Source organism: Pelmatolapia mariae, linkage group LG23 (genome assembly GCF_036321145.2).
Source record: "Pelmatolapia mariae isolate MD_Pm_ZW linkage group LG23, Pm_UMD_F_2, whole genome shotgun sequence".
NCBI lineage: Eukaryota > Metazoa > Chordata > Actinopteri > Cichliformes > Cichlidae > Pelmatolapia > Pelmatolapia mariae.
In genome coordinates, this window is record NC_086246.1 from 46,952,056 (window position 1) to 46,973,329 (window position 21,274).

General features: G+C 42.1%; 1 protein-coding gene across 1 annotated transcript in view; it reads left to right on the forward strand.

Annotated features, from left to right (window-relative positions):
- LOC134620049 (cytosolic carboxypeptidase 6) overlaps nt 1–21,274 on the forward strand; it is a 359,217-nt gene that overhangs the window by 147,963 nt on the left and 189,980 nt on the right. Inside the window, exon 4 of the mRNA XM_063465948.1 lies at nt 2,124–2,218. Coding sequence (XP_063322018.1) covers nt 2,124–2,218 — 95 coding nt within the window. The remainder of the gene's footprint in view (nt 1–2,123; nt 2,219–21,274) is intronic.

The window sequence follows — 21,274 nt, forward strand, 5'->3', positions numbered from 1 at the left end:
GATAGACAGACAGATAGACAGATAGATAGACAGATAGACCGATAGATCGATCGATCTCTGTTGAAAATGAGATTTTTAATCTCAATGAGATTTTTTACCTGGATAAATAAAGGACAAATAAAATAAAAAATAGGACAAATGAGGAAAACACATCATGTAAGATGACACACATATGCAAACACTCATTTACAATTTTACTTGTTACCATTCTATAAGTTGATTGATAATGGTGCTACAGAAAATTGAAACCTATTTAACTTACAGTTTGAGAAAGTTCTCAGTCATCCAGGTCATCGTAGTCTAATGAGCTTGGAAAGAAAAGCATCTGGACTTCTTTAAGTTGCTGGGGCGATCGTGGCTCAAGAGTTGGCAGTTTGTCTTGTAATCGGAAGGTTGCCGGTTCGAGCCCCGGCTCCGAGAGTCTTGGTCGTTGTGTCCTTGGGCAAGACACTTCACCTGTTGCCCACTGGTGGTGGTCAGAGGGCCCGGTGGTGCCAGTGTCCGGCAGCCTCGCCTCTGTCAGTGCGCCCCAGGGCAGCTGTGGCTACAATGTAGCTTGCCATCACCAGTGTGTGAATGTGTGTGGGAATGTGTGGATGACTGAATGTAGTGTAAAGCGCTTTGGGGTCCTTAGGGACTAAGTAAAGCGCTATACAAATATTTACCATTTATCATTTGCTTTAAGACGTTTCACCTCTCATCCGAGAAGCTTCTTCAGTTCAAGGGTCAAATGGTGGAGAGTCCCAGATTTAAGCCCTATGGGAGTGTCTCCCCAAGAGGGACATGGACCCCCTATTGATGCTCTACCTAATCACACGAGCCAAGGTGTGAAAACGGGTGTGGTTCACAATCAGCCAAGGTTTCGGGTGAACTCATTGTGAAACCTAGCCCCACCCTATCATGTGACTTACTGAGGTCAAATGGCCCAGGATGTGAGTGGGAGTTAAGGCGTCTGGGAAGGGATCTCAAAACTGGATTATAGATGGCAGACAGTTGGTGTCGTAAGCCGGCGGTGGCTTACCTTACCTCTGACTCTTCGGCTGTCTCCTGGAGGGAAGATGAAGGGAGCATCCCAACCATCTTTTAATCAAATTTTGAATTTGGGATCTCAGCTTGACAGAAAGGTTGCCAAACCATGTACTGATACCGTAACAGATAACAGAGTCGACAGTTGCCGTATAAGTAGTATAAAAAATATAGTTCAATCACAGATATAGTTTGTGATTGAATAGGCCAAGTTGTCAGTTACATACAATCTGTTTTTTCTAATATTATAATTATACAATAATAAGTGTGATAAATCAGAAAAATAACACATCTGATACCATCTGTTACAAATCTGTTTCCATTTTCATACAGAGAAATTCACGTTAAGCAGAACTGAACATCGACTGCTTACACTCAAATCCCAGCCGAATTTCACAGATTTGAAACTGAAATTCAGAATTTCCTCCACAAACAGTGACATGCATCGCAGATGAGTTGCATTCATCCGTGCAAACTAATTCGTATTGATTCCAACATGTTGGCGATCTTTCTGCATTTAAAAATTAGATGGCAGTTATTTGCAAACTTTCTCCAGTCAATCTAAGAGTGACTGAAGTTTGTCCAAGTTGGTTCCAATTGCTTGGAGACAGGTTGAAGTTGCTGAATGCTTATCCTCTGGGCAACCAGGTGGTCCCTGTAATTACTTCCAATCAGTCACCAAATACAAAAAAATTAATCCTTGCATCATTGGAAACTAGACATTTTATTCAGTTGTGACTAAGCCATAAAACTCATCAGAATAACTGCAATTGTATTTTTTAACGTACAAAAAGTTAATCTCTACACAAGCACACAGAGGCTCTGTGTTCGTTAAGTTAGGGAAGTGTGTCTGACGTTGTTTGATTTATTTACCGCATTATTCTACTGTTATAAGACAGACTAGAACTAACACTGAAAGTAATAGAAAAAAAATAGTTAAAATTATACACTCTTTGAAACTGAAACTAAACTGATTTGAAAACCAGAATTTAAAAACTAAAAAAAACCATTTAAAACCCTTATGATAACTCTGTCTGGAACCCACTTGTCTTTATGCTGCTACTAGCTTTGAGAATTTTTAATGTTTTTTCTTTCAGAGGGTCATTTTCAATGTGGTCAACTTCTCCAAGACAAAGAGCCTGTACAGAGACGGCATGTCCCCTGTAGTGAAGTCTACCAGCAGGCCAAAATGGTAAGTTTGCAACGACATAAGCAGCATTCCTAGAAGCAGTATGTTAAAAAATTAGTGCTCCGATTGTTGTTTAATATTGTCCTACTAGAACAGAGTATTTATAGACTTTCTGCAACTTTGAAATACTTTTCTTCTCCACCTGGCAGCTGACCCACACATTCCTAAGCACACACACACACCCTAAAGACTGATACTTTAGATTTCCAGAGTGGATGTGTCTGGGTGCATTAGCATGTGATCCATTGGTTGCCAGTATGATGGCTGTCTGATGTAATAACGCTTGACTGATGGATGCAGAAATGTGTGTGTGTGGTTGCATGCATATATATGTGTGTGTGTGTGCGTGCGTGCGTGCGTGCGTGCGTGCGTGTGAATGGATAGGTGTGGCAGGAGGGAACAGGGAGGGTGCGGTGGGGTTGGGCGTAGCGTCTGCCAAGCAGACTGGTGTATCCAGTGGGGCGAAGAACAGAATAGCGTGATGAAGTGTTGCCATCCAAGAGAAGCCCTGACATCTGTCATCAGTTGATGGAGGGCATCCGCAGAAACGCCAGGCATCTGCCACCCTGAGCTGTGTGCGTCTGCTAGCCTAGCGCTCGCACCGACCATGCCGTAGCATGCCGGTCGCAGGCTAATGGGAAGAGACAATGGGCACGACACCAGAGACGTGGAAAGATGAACTGCTGTCTGCAGTACAGTACAGAACAACACGATGCAGCTTAGCTCGGCCTCCTGGCTCCTTCTGTTTTGATTTTATGTAGTAGTTGCAAGTTTGTCTGTTGTGCGTGTAGGGGTATGGCTTTATCACAGCGCACTAGCCTCTCCCATTGTCTCCTCCTGCCACTGACTGATTTACAAGTGAAGCTAGCAGCCGTTTGCTTTAAAATCTGTGTGGGTTTTTTTTTCAGGTAAGTTTATTTATACTTCCAAATAGGCTACTGTGAAGACAGTTTAAATCCACAGTAATTTATAAGATAATTTCAAGTAATTAATGTCCCAGGTGACGAAAACCTGGATCTGCATAGCCTTAACTTCTCATTTGACATAATCTTGAATTGCTGAGGAGTTAATCTGCGCAGAGCCCTCATTGGGTCATTTAGTTCCCAAAGCTTTTCTAAATACACTAATCATGCAACCTTGCGCATGTTTATGTTCCAATCAGCGCTCGTAAAAAAGTGTTTAAGTGACAGACGCAGCAGGAGGTGACGTTACTGAGGCCTGACTCCATTTACCTCCTCAGGCTAATACTGTTTTAACCACTCCTCTCAGCACTGTGGCGTCTAAGGGGGCATAATGTCTCCTGCACTCGTAGAGACATTTTCCACTGTCAGGGGCGTCCAGGACCACAGCTGACATTGTTTGTGTCCCCACAAAGTGGTCAAGATGCTTTTAACACAACCTCCTCTATTTGACTTTCCATGAGCACAACAAAGTGCAGACAGCTCCTAAAGTAGCAATCTTCTTTTTGACAGCTACAGATATGGAATAAATAAAAAGGCAGAGCATGGAGAGCTTCGCCTGTCTGATCCAAACTCACACAACACAGGATGAAGAAGGTACGAGAGAGAGAAAGAGAGAGAGATGGAAAGAGAGGGGGAGACTTGCAGAAAAAGACGGAAAGGATAGAGGAAGAAAAACACAAAGTACAAGAAAGAGATTACTGAGACAGGTAGACGGGGGAGGGGAGCGGGAAAAGGTTGCCCTCCGACTCCCAACGCCCACCACCCAATGTCTGTATTTATCAAAAGAATCGTCAGTATTAGCTCAGGAGTTGAAGCCTTTATCTCCCTGTGCAGGTGCCTTATGTCCTGGGGCCCCAGGATCGTTTGGTGCTAGAGGCTGCAGGGCTCAGCTGGCCTCGGCTAAGCTGGGCATTTCAGAGAGAGACAACTGGCAGATTACAGTCCAGCAGGACGTTTGTTGCTACAGGTGGAAGAATCTGTCCTCCATCCCTTACTCCATCCCTTTTTCTTCCATGACTCCTCCAGCTGTGAGCTGACACTGTATTTTATCACATTGAAACAGAGCTATAGGTTGCATATATGTTGTTGAATAAACTAATTTAAAATGACTACAGTTTAAATTAATGATTACCAAGGAAGTTTTTCAAGATTGAGTTGACCATCAGCTTTAGCAAAGAGGTTCCTTTTGTCATAACATTTGTGTCTTATTTGGTACTGCGACTTGGCTCGTGGAATTACAAATCGATTTAAAGTTCAGTGTTTGCAAGTCAAAGGAAAGAGAGTGAGCCATATTTTCTCGTACTAGTCTGTCGAACACAACAGCCCCCTTGGTGACACTAGGTGCCAACCGCACTCCCTGCGGTCTGCTAGTTGTTAGACTGCTAGAGCAAAGAATTGCTCAGCATCCTTATTTTCTGGGATAAGCTAATTAGAAAGTCAAAGAGCGTGGTGTAATGCAGCTGCTGGAGGCCAGAATGCCGTGGGGTGGGGTAATGGCCAAGACGGTTGCATGAGACTGACTGCATCAACCGGCAGATGCCTCATGCAGAGTCTCGTGTGGGAGTGGGGTAAGACTAGAGAGCACAGGACGACGGCACAGAAAGTGGAAGATATTTTCAGCCTTGCATACGAGGGCTACTGCTAGCAGTTATTTTTTGTTTCATTTAACATGCAGATTTTAAAAAAAGTTTAAAGTTTATATGTTAATAATAAGTCACAGAGTCCAGCGCAACCACTTCAGATGTCTTGTTTTATTTTTCCCACAGTCTAGCCCCCAAACATCAGTTTGTAGTGTAAATTCTCACATTTATGAACCCCAGAGTGGAGACTGTTTGGTTGATAAGTGATCGATTAACTTTACGATCAATAACTCTGATCTGGGCTACGATACAGCAATTAGTCTAGCAACTGAGTGGCTTCATAACCAGCCAGTGTCATAAATAAAGTTTTGTTTTGCAAATTCTTTAAGCTTTACACTATACAGCAGATAATTTAGATTTTACATTTGTTTTGGATATTATTGGGAATTTGAATTCCCCCAAAAAATATCGGGAATATAAAGATCTGCAGTGTGCCTTTTAATTAACTTTCCAGTTTTTTGCCACTCAGTAGGTATATGGATAAAAATAGCTACACCTCTAACTGAGCCAGCAGATGAACAGTCAGAGTTGGAGGAAATAGGTTGCCAAATATTGCTTCTAAAGTTAGAACCAGTCAACCTTGGGCAAGGGTAAATGCTTTTCCCCCCTTTTCTTTATAGGAGTCAACAATAAAACAGAGGCCTGCTTTTCAAGCAATTGTGCTCAGCTCCAAGAGGCAGACAGAGTTAGTCAGTCGATGAGTCAGTCAGCGTCGTTTTGCTTCTCAACCACAATCCTTCCTGTAAGCGTGTGATGCAATAGCTTAGTGAAATTCTATTTGGAGATGTCTGTCTCTCCATCCGGGTGAGTGTTAGCAGTAATTGTTCTGTCAATCAGCAATGCTGCGTCTCGCTTGTTTTCCTCGCCACCTGGTATGTCCTGGCAGAGGGTGAGGGGCAAGGAGAGGTGAGACACGGGGAATAAAAGAGAAAGGATACCTCCATGGCTCTATGTGCCGCTCCCTGCTCACCTTTGGATGTCTTTACAGTGTTATATTTGTCCTCTTGTGTTTCCATTCTCACCTCCCTCTTATGTCCCATGTTTTCATTGGTTTGCCTTACTTCTGCTTACTTTAATTCAGTTTTTCTTTTATGTTCATTTTTCCCCGTTTTCTTGTCATCTCAACTTTTTGCATAACTTTAATGTACCGTATTTTTCGGACCATAAGGTGCATTAAGCGAAACAAAACAGTCAGATAAGTCAAACTTTTCTCAACTCATTCTTCTTGCTTCCTCCACTTCTGTACCATTGATTCATTAATGTTGAATTCTCTCACAGCTGCTCTATTCCCATGTTGTTGCAGTATATTAATGACTAACCTCGTATTGTGGATGGATTATCTCAGTTGTTCTCCTGACTGAAGCTTGGTCCGTTTACAGCATCCTTCCATGCGATTGCATTTGTCCCTAACCATCGGGAACCCTCACATTAACTTTTATCGAGTGGAAAAAAGTTAGCGTTCATCCTCCAGCTTCACTGTGTTTATGTTATGCTAACATAGCAGCTGTGTCGCTAGCGATCACGAAGTACATCATTATATACCAGCTAGTCCAACTTCAGCAAACTTGCAAACCTCACTGCTGTTTCGTTTTCTATCTTGATTTATGTTGGAAGTGATAGCAGAGCTGTACGTCTTAATTTATTCAGAAATCTCTCAGTCAGAGCATGGCACATCATGTTTAGGTGGAAACTAGCGAGCTAACTTCCTGCTAACTTCTAACTCTGTTAAATTTCATAAATTCTGTTTTCATGGATTCCTGGATGTTAAACTTAATTGTTACACCTGGGAAAGCAGCCACGCTGATCATTTTTTTTAAAAAAGATGAAAGAATTAAGACAGTTTTTAACTCTCAGTGATGCCGCAGTGTTCGTTTGACTTTGGGACCTGAAGCGGACGGAGTTTTGGACTCAGATTACTCCGTGAGGCTCCTGACTACGGTAGCCGTAATGCTCCGACAATCCATCAACCGGTGCGGCTTCGTAGCTTACCAAAGTCGTACTAAAACATTTTTTGACAGATTTTTGAGCGCCGTGTACCACATAAAATCGGTTCGAGGTCAGTAAGCACACCCAGAATTCAAACATAAGGCACACCGGATTATAAGGCACAAAATTTTAGTTTTAAGTGTGCCTTATAGCCCGAAAAATACGGTACACGTCTTCCTTCCCTCAACTGCATTTCAGGTATTGGGATTTTCAATGGCTCTGTAAACTGCGTTGTCATAATGTCTTAGTAAGAACTCATAAATAGCCACACTGTTTATGTTTCATATGCTTGAAAAGGAAAAAAGTATTAGCCAGTATAACTGCTATTTAAATCTCGAAATATCGGTACTGGTATTGTTCTTAAAAGCACCTGTATACCCATCCAGAAGATATGGAGTAACAGTAATTTTGATTTACCACCTACCAAGTATATTAATTTTTAATTTTTTAACAGCTGAAACCTTGACAGCAGCTCATCCCCAACCTTGTCTATCTGCTGCAGCTTGAAGACACTGTGAGAGTGAAGTAAAATTATATTGCTGAGGACTGGAAGTGAGTTGAAAGTCTTACTGTAGGGTGACAGTTTTCTGGGGTTATTCCAGTAAAAATGTCCCCTTTCACATACAAATAGCTACGTAATCCACAGTTAATCTTTAATACCTGGTTGTAAATGCAATAATATTGACTGGATTTGAGAGGATTTGTAGCAACAAATATCCAAGTCAGGCGCTCCCATTTCACTCGAACCAACAGTTTTATTGTTTATTGTGTTTTATAATTACAATTAAGCTTATTAGAAATGTAGAAAAATAAAATCACAGAAAAAAATCAGCACCAAACTGGGAGAACTAGCCCTTCTTAGAGTTTGTACTTGTAAGGCCTGCAGTACGAAGGAAATTGCACCTGTCAAGCTCATAAAGAAACCTCTCATCCAGCTCCTGACACACATCCCAGACCTCTAACTGCCGTAGCGCTGAGCTGAGCCATTTGGGTCTGAAAATGTGTAATAGTAGCGAGGGAGATGGTCCCTCTATCGAGGACAGAGTGTCAGGCAATGAATTGAAGACAGACAGACTGTAAAGCTTGTGCCAGAACCACAGCAGAAAGGCCTGACTCCTCTTTACATTCAGCGTGTCCGCACTCCCCTCTCCTCTTGCCTCTCCTCCCCAGCCACTGAGCCACTTGCACAATTAACCATGTGGCATGCCTTTTTAATAATAGACCTTTTAATTGTCGGCGAATGAAGAGTGATGTAAAATAGCTAATAGCTTGTGCTAATTAATGGGGGAATTGAACGCTTGTTAATTAAGGGCAAACAGGACAAGGACCGGCTCGGGTAATTTGAGCAATAAAACCGAGACTAACGATTGATTTCCAAACAGACTCGCTTCATAAAAACATCAAGCGACCCCGGCTTTGCTGTTTGAAAACACTCGCCCCACCGTATCCTCCAACCACAGTCACACGCATATAAGTATACACTGAGGAAATATAAACAGACATGTCCTGGCTTCCTACATATGACTCCCAGTAGATGTGGTATAACAAGACAAATAGTGTCTTCAGAATGCAATATAAAGATTATTAGCCATAACAAGTGTCTCGGCGGTATTATACAATGTCCGATTTGCTTGTTTTATACTAAAACTCACTATGTTAAATTGAGTAATTCCACGTCTAGTCTATGATATTTAGTACTTGCCCAGTTCTCAGTTTGCACATGTCCCTATGGTCATACTCACATGAGCCATGGCGATCACATCCACTATCTTCCTCAAGTGACCCGAGGAGCTTTACTGTCTTTTCACATCCATATTTCTCAATTTCAGATCTTTACTGCATTGTTCTACTGTACCATCATTTTTATTACACCTACAGTATACTGTGCCTGCAGCTACTATCTCGATGTTGCTGGCCTGTGTGTTTAATTTAAAATACAGACTGCGTTCGGTGCTGTTTCTCTACTCTCAGGTCCGTTTTGGAAAGGTGAACCGTAGCAATCATTTGACCGTCTGTGGGTTTTCATATAAGAATTTTAAATTAAAAAAATGCTTTTTATGATGTTTCTCTCTGTCAACATTGTCTGCGATAAGGGAGATGGACACAGTCTTTTAATAAAAACCCGAAAAAGTGAAATGCACACACTTGTAATTATCTGTGACTGGATCATCTGAAAAGAGGAAATTGACTGATCTTTGAGTCAGAGTGAATATTTGGAAAGAGAAGAAGAGAATACCTGATGTACCGGCAAACTTACTCTTGACTCTTACCAAGGTATAGAGTGACGTTCTGGCCACTTGTGCCTTTCCAGTTGTCTTCAAAGACTTGAGAGAGGAAAGTGATCACAAAGCTCTGTTTTATTAGAGGAAATGGCATCGCTCTCATTTTCCTCTTTTAGTTTCCATCTGGGAGCCTTTATTCTTTTTCGGTAGGACAAACTGGGAGACAGAGGGGGAGCAGCTCCAATCAAAACAATCAACAGCACGTGCAGCTTCCTTGTTCACAGAAACTCATTAGTATGCTGCCAGAGGTGGTGAAAGAGGATTATGTGGGAGAAATAATGGGACAAAATGTAGCAAATAGATTAATAATCTTTTGCATGAGGATAAGGATGTGCATAAGAGTTTGTGTATCTGTGGGTGTGTGCACAATAGCACAAATGCAGTTTCGGGAGAAAGTGTGTGGGTATAGTGGCAGAGAGGCAACTTGCTTCTGACTCTCCATTCAACCCACAAAATGACTTACCTGGACAGTTTTATGTTTGCCTGGAGGAGAATTAAAAAGGCACTTCATTTCCCCTTTTACAGGCTGGGTACGCATGTCAGCGCAGCCCTCCCTGAAAGCGCTCTAATCTAAATGCTTTTGTCAGGGGAGATTTGGTAGATTGCACTAGGCAGAGGTACAAATTGGTTGTGTCATCTTATAATGAACTAGGTGAGGCGTTGCAGTTTTTCTGCAGCCAACAGTCCCCTGATTACTGTATTGTGAGTCACTGCTGCTTTTAGTATTGTAGGCAGAATAGCTCACCTTCACCTCTCTTTGTTCAGGAAACTTGATCTCATGAACATTGCAAAATGTTTTGTCGTAGTAAGCCCAGCGTGACAAAAGACGAATTGTTCAACAGCTTGTCCAAGAGAAGTATTATATACATGCAGCTGGCTTTACATTGCATATGTAGCAGTCCGTCGTGCATGGTGTGCAGAATACTTTGAGATGTTTTGAGGTGTTGATGCTTGGCTATAAGTTGTTTGAAGCTTATTGAGTGTGCTCAGCACGTCAGCGCATTGACCCCCTGACTTCAACACAAGCATTATGGATATCTCAGCAGTTTCACAAAGCCATGCTGTCAGGTGTTTACGGGACATATTAGGACACTCCTGGTTGGTATCTGCATTCTGCCATAGACAGGAATGTGTGAGTGGGAGTGAGTGTATGTTTGTGTGTGTGTAGCAGGCACTGTGATGAATTCAAATGGATCAGCTAAGTCAACAGCGGTGTGGCAGAGGTTCCAGTTTCACTGATGTTTCAGCACGGCCAGCATCTACGGCAGGCCAACAAAACCAGTCTTTGGAAAAGGATTTTGATGGAAATCCTCCTGGTTGCCCTAATTGCATTTTTTCATTTCTTGACGACAAGACTTCTCTCTCTTAGCTCATTTGAGAATTTCCCTCTATTGCTTTGTCCACATTTAAATCTGTGGTTAAACTTTTTTTTGTAGCGAGTCACTTCTGTATTATTTATATAAGTTATTGAAATAGGTATCCTCTCTGTGCTGCTCACTGTGTCTGGATGTCAAAGAAGTGAGCGCAAAATGGAGTGTGAAGTCGGGGGATTCGCCTGTCTCAAAACTCATGACTGGGATTTAATTACTCCGTCCGAGTTAAAGTTACAAAAGGAAAATTATGTAGGGAGCAAGGTAGAAACTGGACAATTTAACATGTGAAAGATGTATTTATTTAGTCTCCCTCCCCTAATTATGTAATATACAACAATCAAACACAAGTTATGTTTATTTTTCAACAGTCTTTGATTTTTCCGTCTTCTTGCTGTCACTATCTCGTCACTGTCCTCTGTTCCTCCTGTGTTTTTCTTATGCTTACAATGATGATCACATATATCACAGTTTCTATCGACCACTCAAACAGCAGTTTTCAGGTGAAGAGTATGTGCATGCAAGCCTGAAGGTAGTGTTTCAAATCAGAGGCACAACTACATGTAGGAGCATGCTCAGTGTTCACAGGGTTGTACACAGTGAATTTGTTCCCCAAGGTCAGACTGTCGACGGGGAGTTCTGCTTTAATGTCTTTAGGCCTCTGAGGGAGAACATTCAGTACTTGTGTTAGATCCACAGACAGATGGATCTAGTCACCATGACATCACTTATTGGTAAGTGAAGACCTGCTTATGAAGCCTCAAGCTGAGAGCTTTCCACGTCTGCAAATTAACTTTTTGAAATCTGAAATCAGACTGCAGACTGAAACTGGTCTGCAGTGTAAAAAAAAAGGGGTGGAAAGCACCAAAAGCCAATAAAGTTATGGTAAGACAAGCTGCACCATGACAAGGAAATTACCCCGTCTCTCTCTCTCTCAGGTGTGCCTGTCAGGGTTCATTAGTGGAATTTCTTGCCTTCTTAATGGGGTTGGGAACATCAGTTGTGTTGTGCAGAAGTCAGGTTAGTTAAAAGCTGACAGCCCTATTTGACAACTGTTAGAATTCATATTATGGCAAGAACCAATCAGCTAAGTAAAGAGAAACGACAACCCATCATTACTTTAAGAACTGAAGGTCAGTCACTCTGGAAAATTATTATAACTTTGAATGTGGCCCCAAGTGCAGTCGCAAAAACCAATCAAGCGCTACGAGGAAACTGGCTCACATGAGGACCGGCCCAGGAAAGAAGACCAAGAGTCACCTCTGCTGCTGAGATTAAATTCATCTGAGTCACCAGCCTCAGAAATCAGAAGTTAACAGCACCTCAGATTAGAGCCCAGATAAATGCTGCACAGAGTTCCAGTAGCAGACACATCTCCACATCAACTGTTCAGAGGAGACTGTGTGAATCAGGCCTTTATGGTCAAATAGCTGCTAAGAAACCACGACTATGGAAAAGCAGCAAGCCAAAGAGATTTGTTTGGGCCGAGAAACACAAGGAGTCGACATTAGATCAGTGGAAACCTGTGCTTTGGTCTGATTAGTCCAATTTTGAGATCTTTGGTTCCACCTGCCGTGTCTTTGTGATAGAGTGCTGCGCCAAATGGCCTGGCCTCCTCACCTGACCTAAACCCAATTGAGATGCTTAGGGATGAGATGGACCGCAGAGTGAAGGCAAAAGGGCCAACAAGTGATCAGCATCTCTGGGAACTCCTTCAAGACTGTTGGAAACCCGTTTCAGGTGACTACCTCATGAAACTCAATATATATATATATAAATCCCCACTCGCCCCTGCCGGCGGTCTATCCTCTACCACAGGCCTGGGAGCTTGAGGGTCCTGCGCAGTATCTTTGCTGTTCCTAGAACTGCGCTTTTCTGGACAGACATCTCCGATGTTGTTCCTGGGATCTGCTGGAGCCACTCGCCTAGTTTGGGAGTCACCACACCTAGTGCTCCGATTACCACGGGGACCACCGTTACCTTCACCCTCCACATCTTCTCGAGCTCTTCTCTGAGCCCTTGGTATTTCTCGAGCTTCTCGTGTTCCTTCTTCCTGATGTTGCTGTCATTCGGAACCGCTACATCGATCACTACGGCCGTCTTCTTCTGTTTGTCTACCACCACTATGTTCGGTTGGTTAGCCACCACCGTTTTGTCCGTCTGTATCTGGAAGTCCCACGAGATCTCAGCTCGGTCATTCTCCAACACCCTTGGGAGCGTCTTCCATTTTGACCTCGGGACTTCCAGGCCATACTGAGCACAGATGTTTCTGTATACTTTTCCATGTATGCCTTGCCTGCTAGCATCTTGCACCCTGCTGTTATGTGCTGGATTGTCTCTGGGGTATCTTTACACAGCCTGCAGCTGGGGTCTTGCCTGGTGTGATAGGCCCCAGCCTCTATGGATCTTGTGCTCAGAGCTTGTTCCTGTGCTGCCATGACTAGTGCCTCCGTGCTGTCTTTCAGTCCAGCTTTGTCCAGCCACTGGTAGGATTTCTGGATGTCAGCCACCTCCTCTATCTGCCATACATACAGTTCAGGGGCCTGTCCTTCCATGATGGTTCCTCCCCTTCCTTGTCATTCTTGGGTTTCTGCTGCCTGAGGTATTCACTGAGCACGTGGTCTGTTGGGGCCATCTTCCTGATGTATTCGTGGATGTTTGTTGTCTCATCCTGGACTGTGGTACTGACACTCACCAGTCGCCAGCCTCCTTCCTTCCGCTTAGCATACAGCCTCAGGATGCTGTACTTGGGGTGAAACCCTCCGTGCATGGTCAGGAGCTTCCTGGTCTTGATGTCAGTGGCTTTATTTCCTCCTTATTCCAAATGTTGGAACACTGAGCTACTAATTGTTTCGCCGTAAACCTCGATGCTGGGTTTCGAAGATTCCATAGGTCCCTTATTATATTCATGTAAAACCTTCATCTGGGGTTACACGCGTTGTAGCATTCCAACAGTGCCCTATTTTCATCTCTTGCTCACCGATGCCGTCTTGTTCCAGTAGCCCACTTCTCATCGGGGTGTCCTGGTTCCTTAACACCTAAGGAACCAACACCTGATGCGGACCTTGTTAATCCGTGTGTGTGTGTGTGTGTGTGTGTGTATGTGTGTGTGTGTGTGTGTGTGAGTATTACATTCAATCCTATTGGGTATACAATGGTGATCAGAAATCATCCATGAGTTGTTTTTCACAAACACTGTAATAAAAGTGGCCTGTAATTGACGTATATGTGCTCGAATATAAACATAATATTCAAGCATTAATCTAGCTGTATCTTTTGAGTGAAGTGGCTGGCTGTGGTGATAGTTCAAGTTGTCACTCCTATTGATTAAAATATGCATTTCTGCCTGCAGTACACCAGCAAAGCCATTGTTTTCCTATAGAGAGAGCACTAGAGCAGTGCAGACCAGCCAAGTGGCTTGTGTGGTATGTGTGCTCCTGCCTGGGTGGCCCTGAGTGTGTGCACAACATGTGCACATGGCTTCCTCTGAATGTGTGCATCTGTTTGTACTTGCTTGTGTTTGTGTTTGTCAGCAAGTTTGTTGACAACACTGTAGGACATCAGGGTGGGATTGCTCTGAATGTGAGGAAACAGCTCATCTGAATATAGATGGGTCCCATCTGGAGGCGGTTGGCTTCGGCCCTTCATAATTTTGTAAGCAGCTAAGCATCTGGGGCCCGCTAATGAAACTAAAGGCACAGCAAAAGGCCCTGGGCTACCACCGGCTGCCTGTAGCTGTCAGGAATGGAGGGAGGACAATAGGAATGAAGACGAGTGGAAAAATGGATGGAGGGAGACACGAGCCAGGAGGAAAGAGCGTGTTGAGAATATTGGAGGTCTTAAAGAGACCTAGATGGCTCCTTTGAGACAACAAGCAAGAAAGCCAAGTAGGCCATTAGAAAACTGAGCCATAAAATGAAGACAGTGGTGTCTTTATTGTGGCCCATTAACTCGCATGTTCATGTGGAGATATCTGCACTGTGTGCCACTGTAATGAGCAATATAACGATGCCCAGCATAGAATGATGCAGTGTTAAAAAAAACACTAGTTAAGTAGAATCATGTTAACTACTAACATCAGCTTTTGTGTGTGGCTTTGGACTCCAGTAGCTTACCTGAATTGTGTGCCTGTCTTACAAGTAAATCCCAACAGGATATTCTCTTTTTATTATCTGTTACTTTGTATCACTTCAGCTTTTATTTCTTTTCCTAAAAATGGACCACTTTTCCATGAAGTACTTCTTGAAATTCCTGTGTAGCCTGAAGTATATATATTTTTCCCTCTGCTTGCTTCACATCCTTGCCTTCCCTCCAATAATGTGGATGACCCTGGGCAACTGTGCTGTCCACAGTGACTACTACTTGTGGTTTGCTTAGGGAATGGAAAGCCATAGGCCCTTTTCTTAAACTTTATTATTATTGGTCCTTTATTCCTGTGTCAGTCTGATTTCCCAGTGGAAATGAAATGAAAAAGCAATTGGTTCTCCTTTTTATTACTGTCATCTGTGTTTTCTGGTCCAGAGAGTAAAATTGCTTGATCTCAGAGAGTTGCACTTTTACCCCCCCACCCCTGTACGAAGTCACCGTAAAGAAAAACAATAACAGGGAAAACAACAATCAGCATCAAAAAAAAATTACCTGTCAAAATGAGCGTGTCTGAAACTGGAGGGCCGCCAACATGCTGACACCCACCAGTTGTTTATGACGGGATGAGTCAGTTAATCTGATGGTGGCCTTCAGTATCTGCCAGCTCCCACAGTCCAGGAAAAGATGTTTAGGAGAGATTAGGATCATAGACGATGAAGGACAGAGATGCAGAACGCAGAGGTGGAGGGGGCAGTAAGTCGAGAAAGACAAAAGGCGGCGAGTGAGGAAAAAGTGTTAAAAGATAGATTTGTGGACAAAAAGAAAGACAAAGGATTCCCTTGAGGTTGTGGCTAACACTAAAGAGGCATCCCGATGGGGGATCAGGCTCCTCATCCCAGCACCTCAAATCATTTATTCATTGGCTTCATTAAGAAATAAATTCCAAGACTGCTTAAAGATTGATCTCCAGGTCACTTTCTGTCATCGCTATTCCTAATGAAAACCCCAGTGTGTATTCATTCTCAGCTGTTTATGCGGCGTCTCCATTGTGGATTTTGTGGAACAGTTACTGTTAGCTAAATAGTTAATAGTAATTTCTTGTCATGTCATTTTACAGACTGCATTAGTACCGCAGCAGACGATCAAAATGAATGACACTCGATAATTTGCGTAAATACTGCATTGCTCTTTGATAAAGCAGACAGTACCCTTCATTGCCAGCCGGTGTCTCAGCAGCATCGTGGGTTTATTTAACTTCAGCTGACTTCAGATGCAGCACTAGACAATACAACAGAAGAGTGACTGTTCCCTGGACCTTCACACGTGTAATTACAATCGAGGAAGATAATTAAAGAGGCGGAAAGGAAGACAGATCTTGTCATTTAGTGAACAATACCGTCCAATCTACTCATATGTATTCTACTTCCTGAATTATCAGCTGACATGATGGCACAATCAGCCAGAAAGCTCCACCCCCCCTTTTTTTAGAAGACTATGAATGTCAACAGACAAGTGTCTAATTTAGTTAAGATCTACAAACTGATGACATCTGAATATGCATCGAACAGACGCTAAGATTAATGTTGCTGTTATTTGATATTTCTCACCTACTGGTCATCAGTTACACAAGGAGCTGTTTGATTGAAGCGCCTTCTGTGTGTTTGAGATAATGATATGATAGGTATAAGTTAAAATACAAAAAACTTGTCCAGCTCCACTGGGTAAAAAGAGCTATGCCAGTAAAATGTTTGTTTTATCCACCAAGTTAGTCCCAAATGTTATAATATTTGCTAATAAGCACCATAGACTGTCCTTTTTAAAGCAAGTTGCAGCTCAGCAACCATTTTAAAACGCCTCCAGATACATTTTTAGCAAATATTTTGAGGCGTTACCTAAATTAACTTTAACTTCAGTGATTACTTAATAACCCACATCTATTGCTTGCAAATAGGTAGACATTGCTGCAAATAAAATCTGGTTAGCTGGAGAAGTAACTGATTCATTTACTTCTGGGTGGTACGTCACCAGCTACGTTCAGTAGGGTTCATGTTTTAAACCCAGAAGCCATCTCTATCTTTTATATACAGTCTATGGTCAAAATGGGACTTGCAGGGAGCATTTACGTTTAAGAAACATGCTGAAAGCGTTGCCACACTACCCAATGACATTCTCTTGAAGGCAAAGGTAGGAATTCTGTAAGTGATGCAAATTTTTTTGATACGCAGCTAATAATTAGCTCCAAAACAAAATTATAGCTAAGAATAATGACTGACAGAATGTTTGTTGACAGTAGTTTTAATCGTTGAAGGTACCAAAAAGTACTCATGGCAGAAGTTTAGGCTTAACAAATTTACTCTTGAGGGAATTGTGCCTGTTTACATGAAATCCCAGATAATTCCTGTCTTGACCAGCAGGCCCAGGAACGTTATCTTTACTAGAGAAACACCATTAGCATAGCTCAAAACTCAAACCTTTGCAGTTAAAAGTTCTGAGTAAATAACTGGTGCATCACAAACACATTTTTTTTCACTGATTCAATTTCAAATGCCGTTTTGTTAAATGCGTGCATTTTCCTGAGTGCACATATTTTCCACTAAGAGCTTGAAGGAGTATTTTCGAGGACCAGCAGTCTCTAGACTGTGGATGCTGCGCACGTGTGTCCGCAGACTTGGATTGTAGAATAGACAGAGATAGAAACAGAGATTGAGAGTCTATAGAGTAAAGGCATAGGGAACCAGTGATGCATTCTGTTCAGCCGCCTGTAAAAATGACTGAATATATAAATGAAAATATTTTTGATGCGTTCAGCAGGAAGGTCAAGGTTCAAATGAAGTTTTTGATGTGGGGCCGAGACTTAAATATTGAAATACATATTGTGCAAAGTTTAGACACTATTTAAAATGTAAATAAAAACTGAATGTAATGATTTGCATAGCATTAAAATTATATATTAATATAATCTTAATATTATATATGCATGCTAATTTGGAATTTTTTTAAAGAGCGTTCTATAGGTTTCACGAGATTAGTGTCTGTATGCAATACTAGTAAAACTCTTGAGTCACCCCCCATTTCTCCATCTTTTGCTGCCAAGAAGCCAGACTTTCTTGTAATATTTTTAAAGTGGTCTTAAACAATAGTTCTCCAGGCTCTCTGAAGGTCTTTCAGAGGTTTTCTTTGAACATTGACTGCTTTTCACTCATTTTTAGTCCAGTCCTAGTATCTTTTCCAGAGGACTGTTGTTTTCTTTATTCATACTGACCTCTGAATCATTCTAGACATGTTCTCATTATTGTTGTGGAAATACTTAAATATACCCAGGAGTAACATTAACATAAAAAGTAACTTGTTTCCAAATGACAGAATGCCATCACTTATCTCAGATTGATGAACCTGGCAATACTAAGCGTCCCATGTTTGTAGGGGCTCAAATCTATACGTATGTAAGTCTGGTCAATGACCAATTGTAGGAATGGATCTAACATATGTTGTCGCTGTCTAAATAACAGAGGGGATTGTGCCAGCATACATTCATGTGTCCCTACATCTGTATATGTGTGTTTTTGTTTGTATGGAGTGGGTGTTCACTCACTCTGGCACCTTCCCAGCTCCCCATGGCCAGACCAGCAGCTGGCAGGCAGAGATTGCCCACTCATCAAGCCACTTTATCACTAGGCCCGTGGAGTTCAAGGGGGCTGTCAAAGACCAAGCTGAGGAGGCGCCTCACTCCTTTTATACCAGCACACTTTTATACCACCGGTGTTAAGTTGCAAAACTTGGCCAATGAGCTCTCAAAAAGAGTATCGCAGATAGTTTGACAAAGGCTTAAATAAAGAACAACAGCTAATGTGTTTGGCAGTAAGGCAAGCTTACTTACATTTGGGATTTCTTGGCTTCTTGGGAAGGTGCTCGCTTTCAGATGAAAAAATATAATGTTTGGGAATTTTACTGCTGACAGACACAAACACAGCTAACTCGCACGCTTTCTTGCCGAGAGCAGCCTTCAATCCTCGCTAAATTATTAACCAACAAAAAATACTGGCTGTCACCTTGTTGTATTGGTTGGTTGACGGGCATAGCACAGAGACTGTACCGCTGCTGCTCGAGACCTTACGCTTTCACGACGAGGTATCGAGAACTTGAAGCTGAGCTTTAAGCCTTTACTTCTGCGCCTCCACACTGCAAATAAGAAACTTTAAGATTGCTCTGACTGTTGGTCCTGGTAGTTTTCACTCGTGATCTCCTTTGTCTGTCTCACCCTCCCTAACACACTCCCTCCCTCCTTTGTCCTACTTAGCCAGCAACTGCAAAATCACTTATCTTCACCTTGCTTCCTCTGTCTCCTGCTAATACACATTAGCAGCCAGCAGCCATATGTAATAGGACTGTGTGTGCCCCTGCTGGTATAATGGCTTCTCTGACACTTCTCCCATTAAATGTGGTCAGGCGGTGCTACACAGGAACCCTCTGCACAAGCTAAAATATTGTTATGTAACTACCATAAACAAGCTGGCCGGTGTCAGTGACTTTGGGAATATGTGGGGGGCTATTTTTGGTTTATTGGACCGTACCTTTTTTTCTCCTTGTCTTTATTTCCTCTGACTCTCCTTCCAGCCTTGCCTGCCTTGGGTTATAAAAACCTTTTATCATAATAAGGTACACGCAGCTGCATTAGGAAACTCATCAGATTACAGTGTGACTAAGTGGACATGTCTGCTATATCTAATGGGCTTTTTTATCTTAAAAACCGTGTCTGTACAGTACCACATACAGTACAGTAACTAGATAGCATCTGCTGCTCCATGGGCTGTGTGTGGTGAAGCCCGGGCTAAGTCTCGGATAACGTGATCATCAGCAGCATCCTTAACTGTTACCGTGACAAACGAGAGCTCTGATTCTGCCTGATAAGCGACGTATTCATTTGTTTAATTAAAACAGCTTGTCTCATCGTAGTGAGGGGTCAGTTTAGAGAATGTTAGAATTAAAGCAGGTAATTAAGTAAAGCTCCAGATAAGAAACCCCACAGAGGTGGCTGCTTCTGCCAGTAGGGAAGGCAAACTTAATCTATCCCCTCTGCAATCCCACAAGGTCGTTCACTTTATTAAAGTCTGATGCCACTACCGCTGCCCAGCAGCCCAACATGATGAAATATTTTATATACTTGTTGGGAAGGAGGGAAAGAGGGAGGAAGAGGTAGCACGGACTAAAGTCTATAATACTACTACTACACAAAATTAAGGTAATTAAAGACTGCTTGTTATCTTGTCTATGAGAACAGGAGAAGAACTTGTACAGCAACGAGCACCTTGACAAAGATATTTGTTTGGCCAATGGAGTGTGGCATTAAGTATCACAGGCTGATTAAAGGCACCGAGCGGGAATGGATGTCGTTTGTCTTGCCAGCCGTAGACTCTACGGCAGCTAGCCAGGTCATTATTTTAGGGACCTTTTTGGGCAATTTTAAAGTCGGGGGATGGTTTCTCTAATGTTGAGTGAGTCAGTAGTGTAATGGAATAGCGGGATAATTAGTCAAAAGGTGTGTTACAGTGATGAAAATGGATGCTACTGTAGCAGAGGATAGTTCAGATATAAGCTTGTACTCCATGCTTTGCAGTAAAAAAGTTTACATTTTCTAATCAAGGAATGCAGGTGGAAATGTCGCTCTGCAAGCCCAGCTAGATCTGTGGCAAACCAGGGCTTTGTCTTCAATTCATTCGTGCTCTCAGCTCCCTGGTATTTTTTAAACGATTAGGTCTCGGAGTCCAAATGTCACAAAGTGTTGTAGGTCTCAAAACACCATTGTGTTTTACTTCAGAGTGATAAAAAAAAGCCTGTTCCTATCAGGTTATTTCATTTATTATTATTTTATTCAGTTACATGTGTGCAGCAGTAATTTCTTTAATATATAAGGTTTTGATCGCAAATGAAGATCTACTTGAACCTACTGATTCACTTTTTTAGAGAGTTTTGATGTCCGACCATTCAAAATAATAACCAGAACCTAACATACCATCTCAGATGATAGATTTGCAGGTTTGCGAGTTTGGCATTTTGGGTGTTACAGTAGCACCTGGGTTTTTGAGGCTTAGCAGTGATTGTGTTTGGATGAGATGGTGTAATGCCAAATTTGTGCAGATTAAATACTAAATTCCTTGCAAAGATTCCTTGGATGATCTTTTGTTCAATTAAACAGACGGCAATCCACAATATTAATAAAATAATTGCATCAAAATTGATAAAAAATGAGAAAACCACTTAACTGGCTCGTATTAGCTGAAGTACTTGCAGGCAGAGAGGTACTGCCAGTGTGTCATTCAAAGCCGTTTAATCATACATAATTTTAGCCTCAACACAATTAAAATACATGAGACATATCAATATTTTCCATACCTTCCTTTTGCATAGTGGAGATACAAGGAGAGTGTCTCACCTTAAGTGGCCATGCGAGAAACTTGTTGTTTTTGGTACTCCTGCGTTACTTAGTATTTCAAAATCTGCCAAAGTAATGATACGAAGGAGATTCATATCAGTTAATAAACTTAAGGGGTTTCTTTGTATCTAGCTTTCATGTTTTAGCAAATTGAGTTTAGCATTTTATTGAGACAAAAGAGATTAAAGTATCCAGTCTCAGTTATAATGTGAAAAGGTTTACCAATACGCTTCATAATGGGCAGCCATAAATTCCTATTCCCATACACGTCCATTATCGCTCTCGGGTTTTGTAAACTAATGC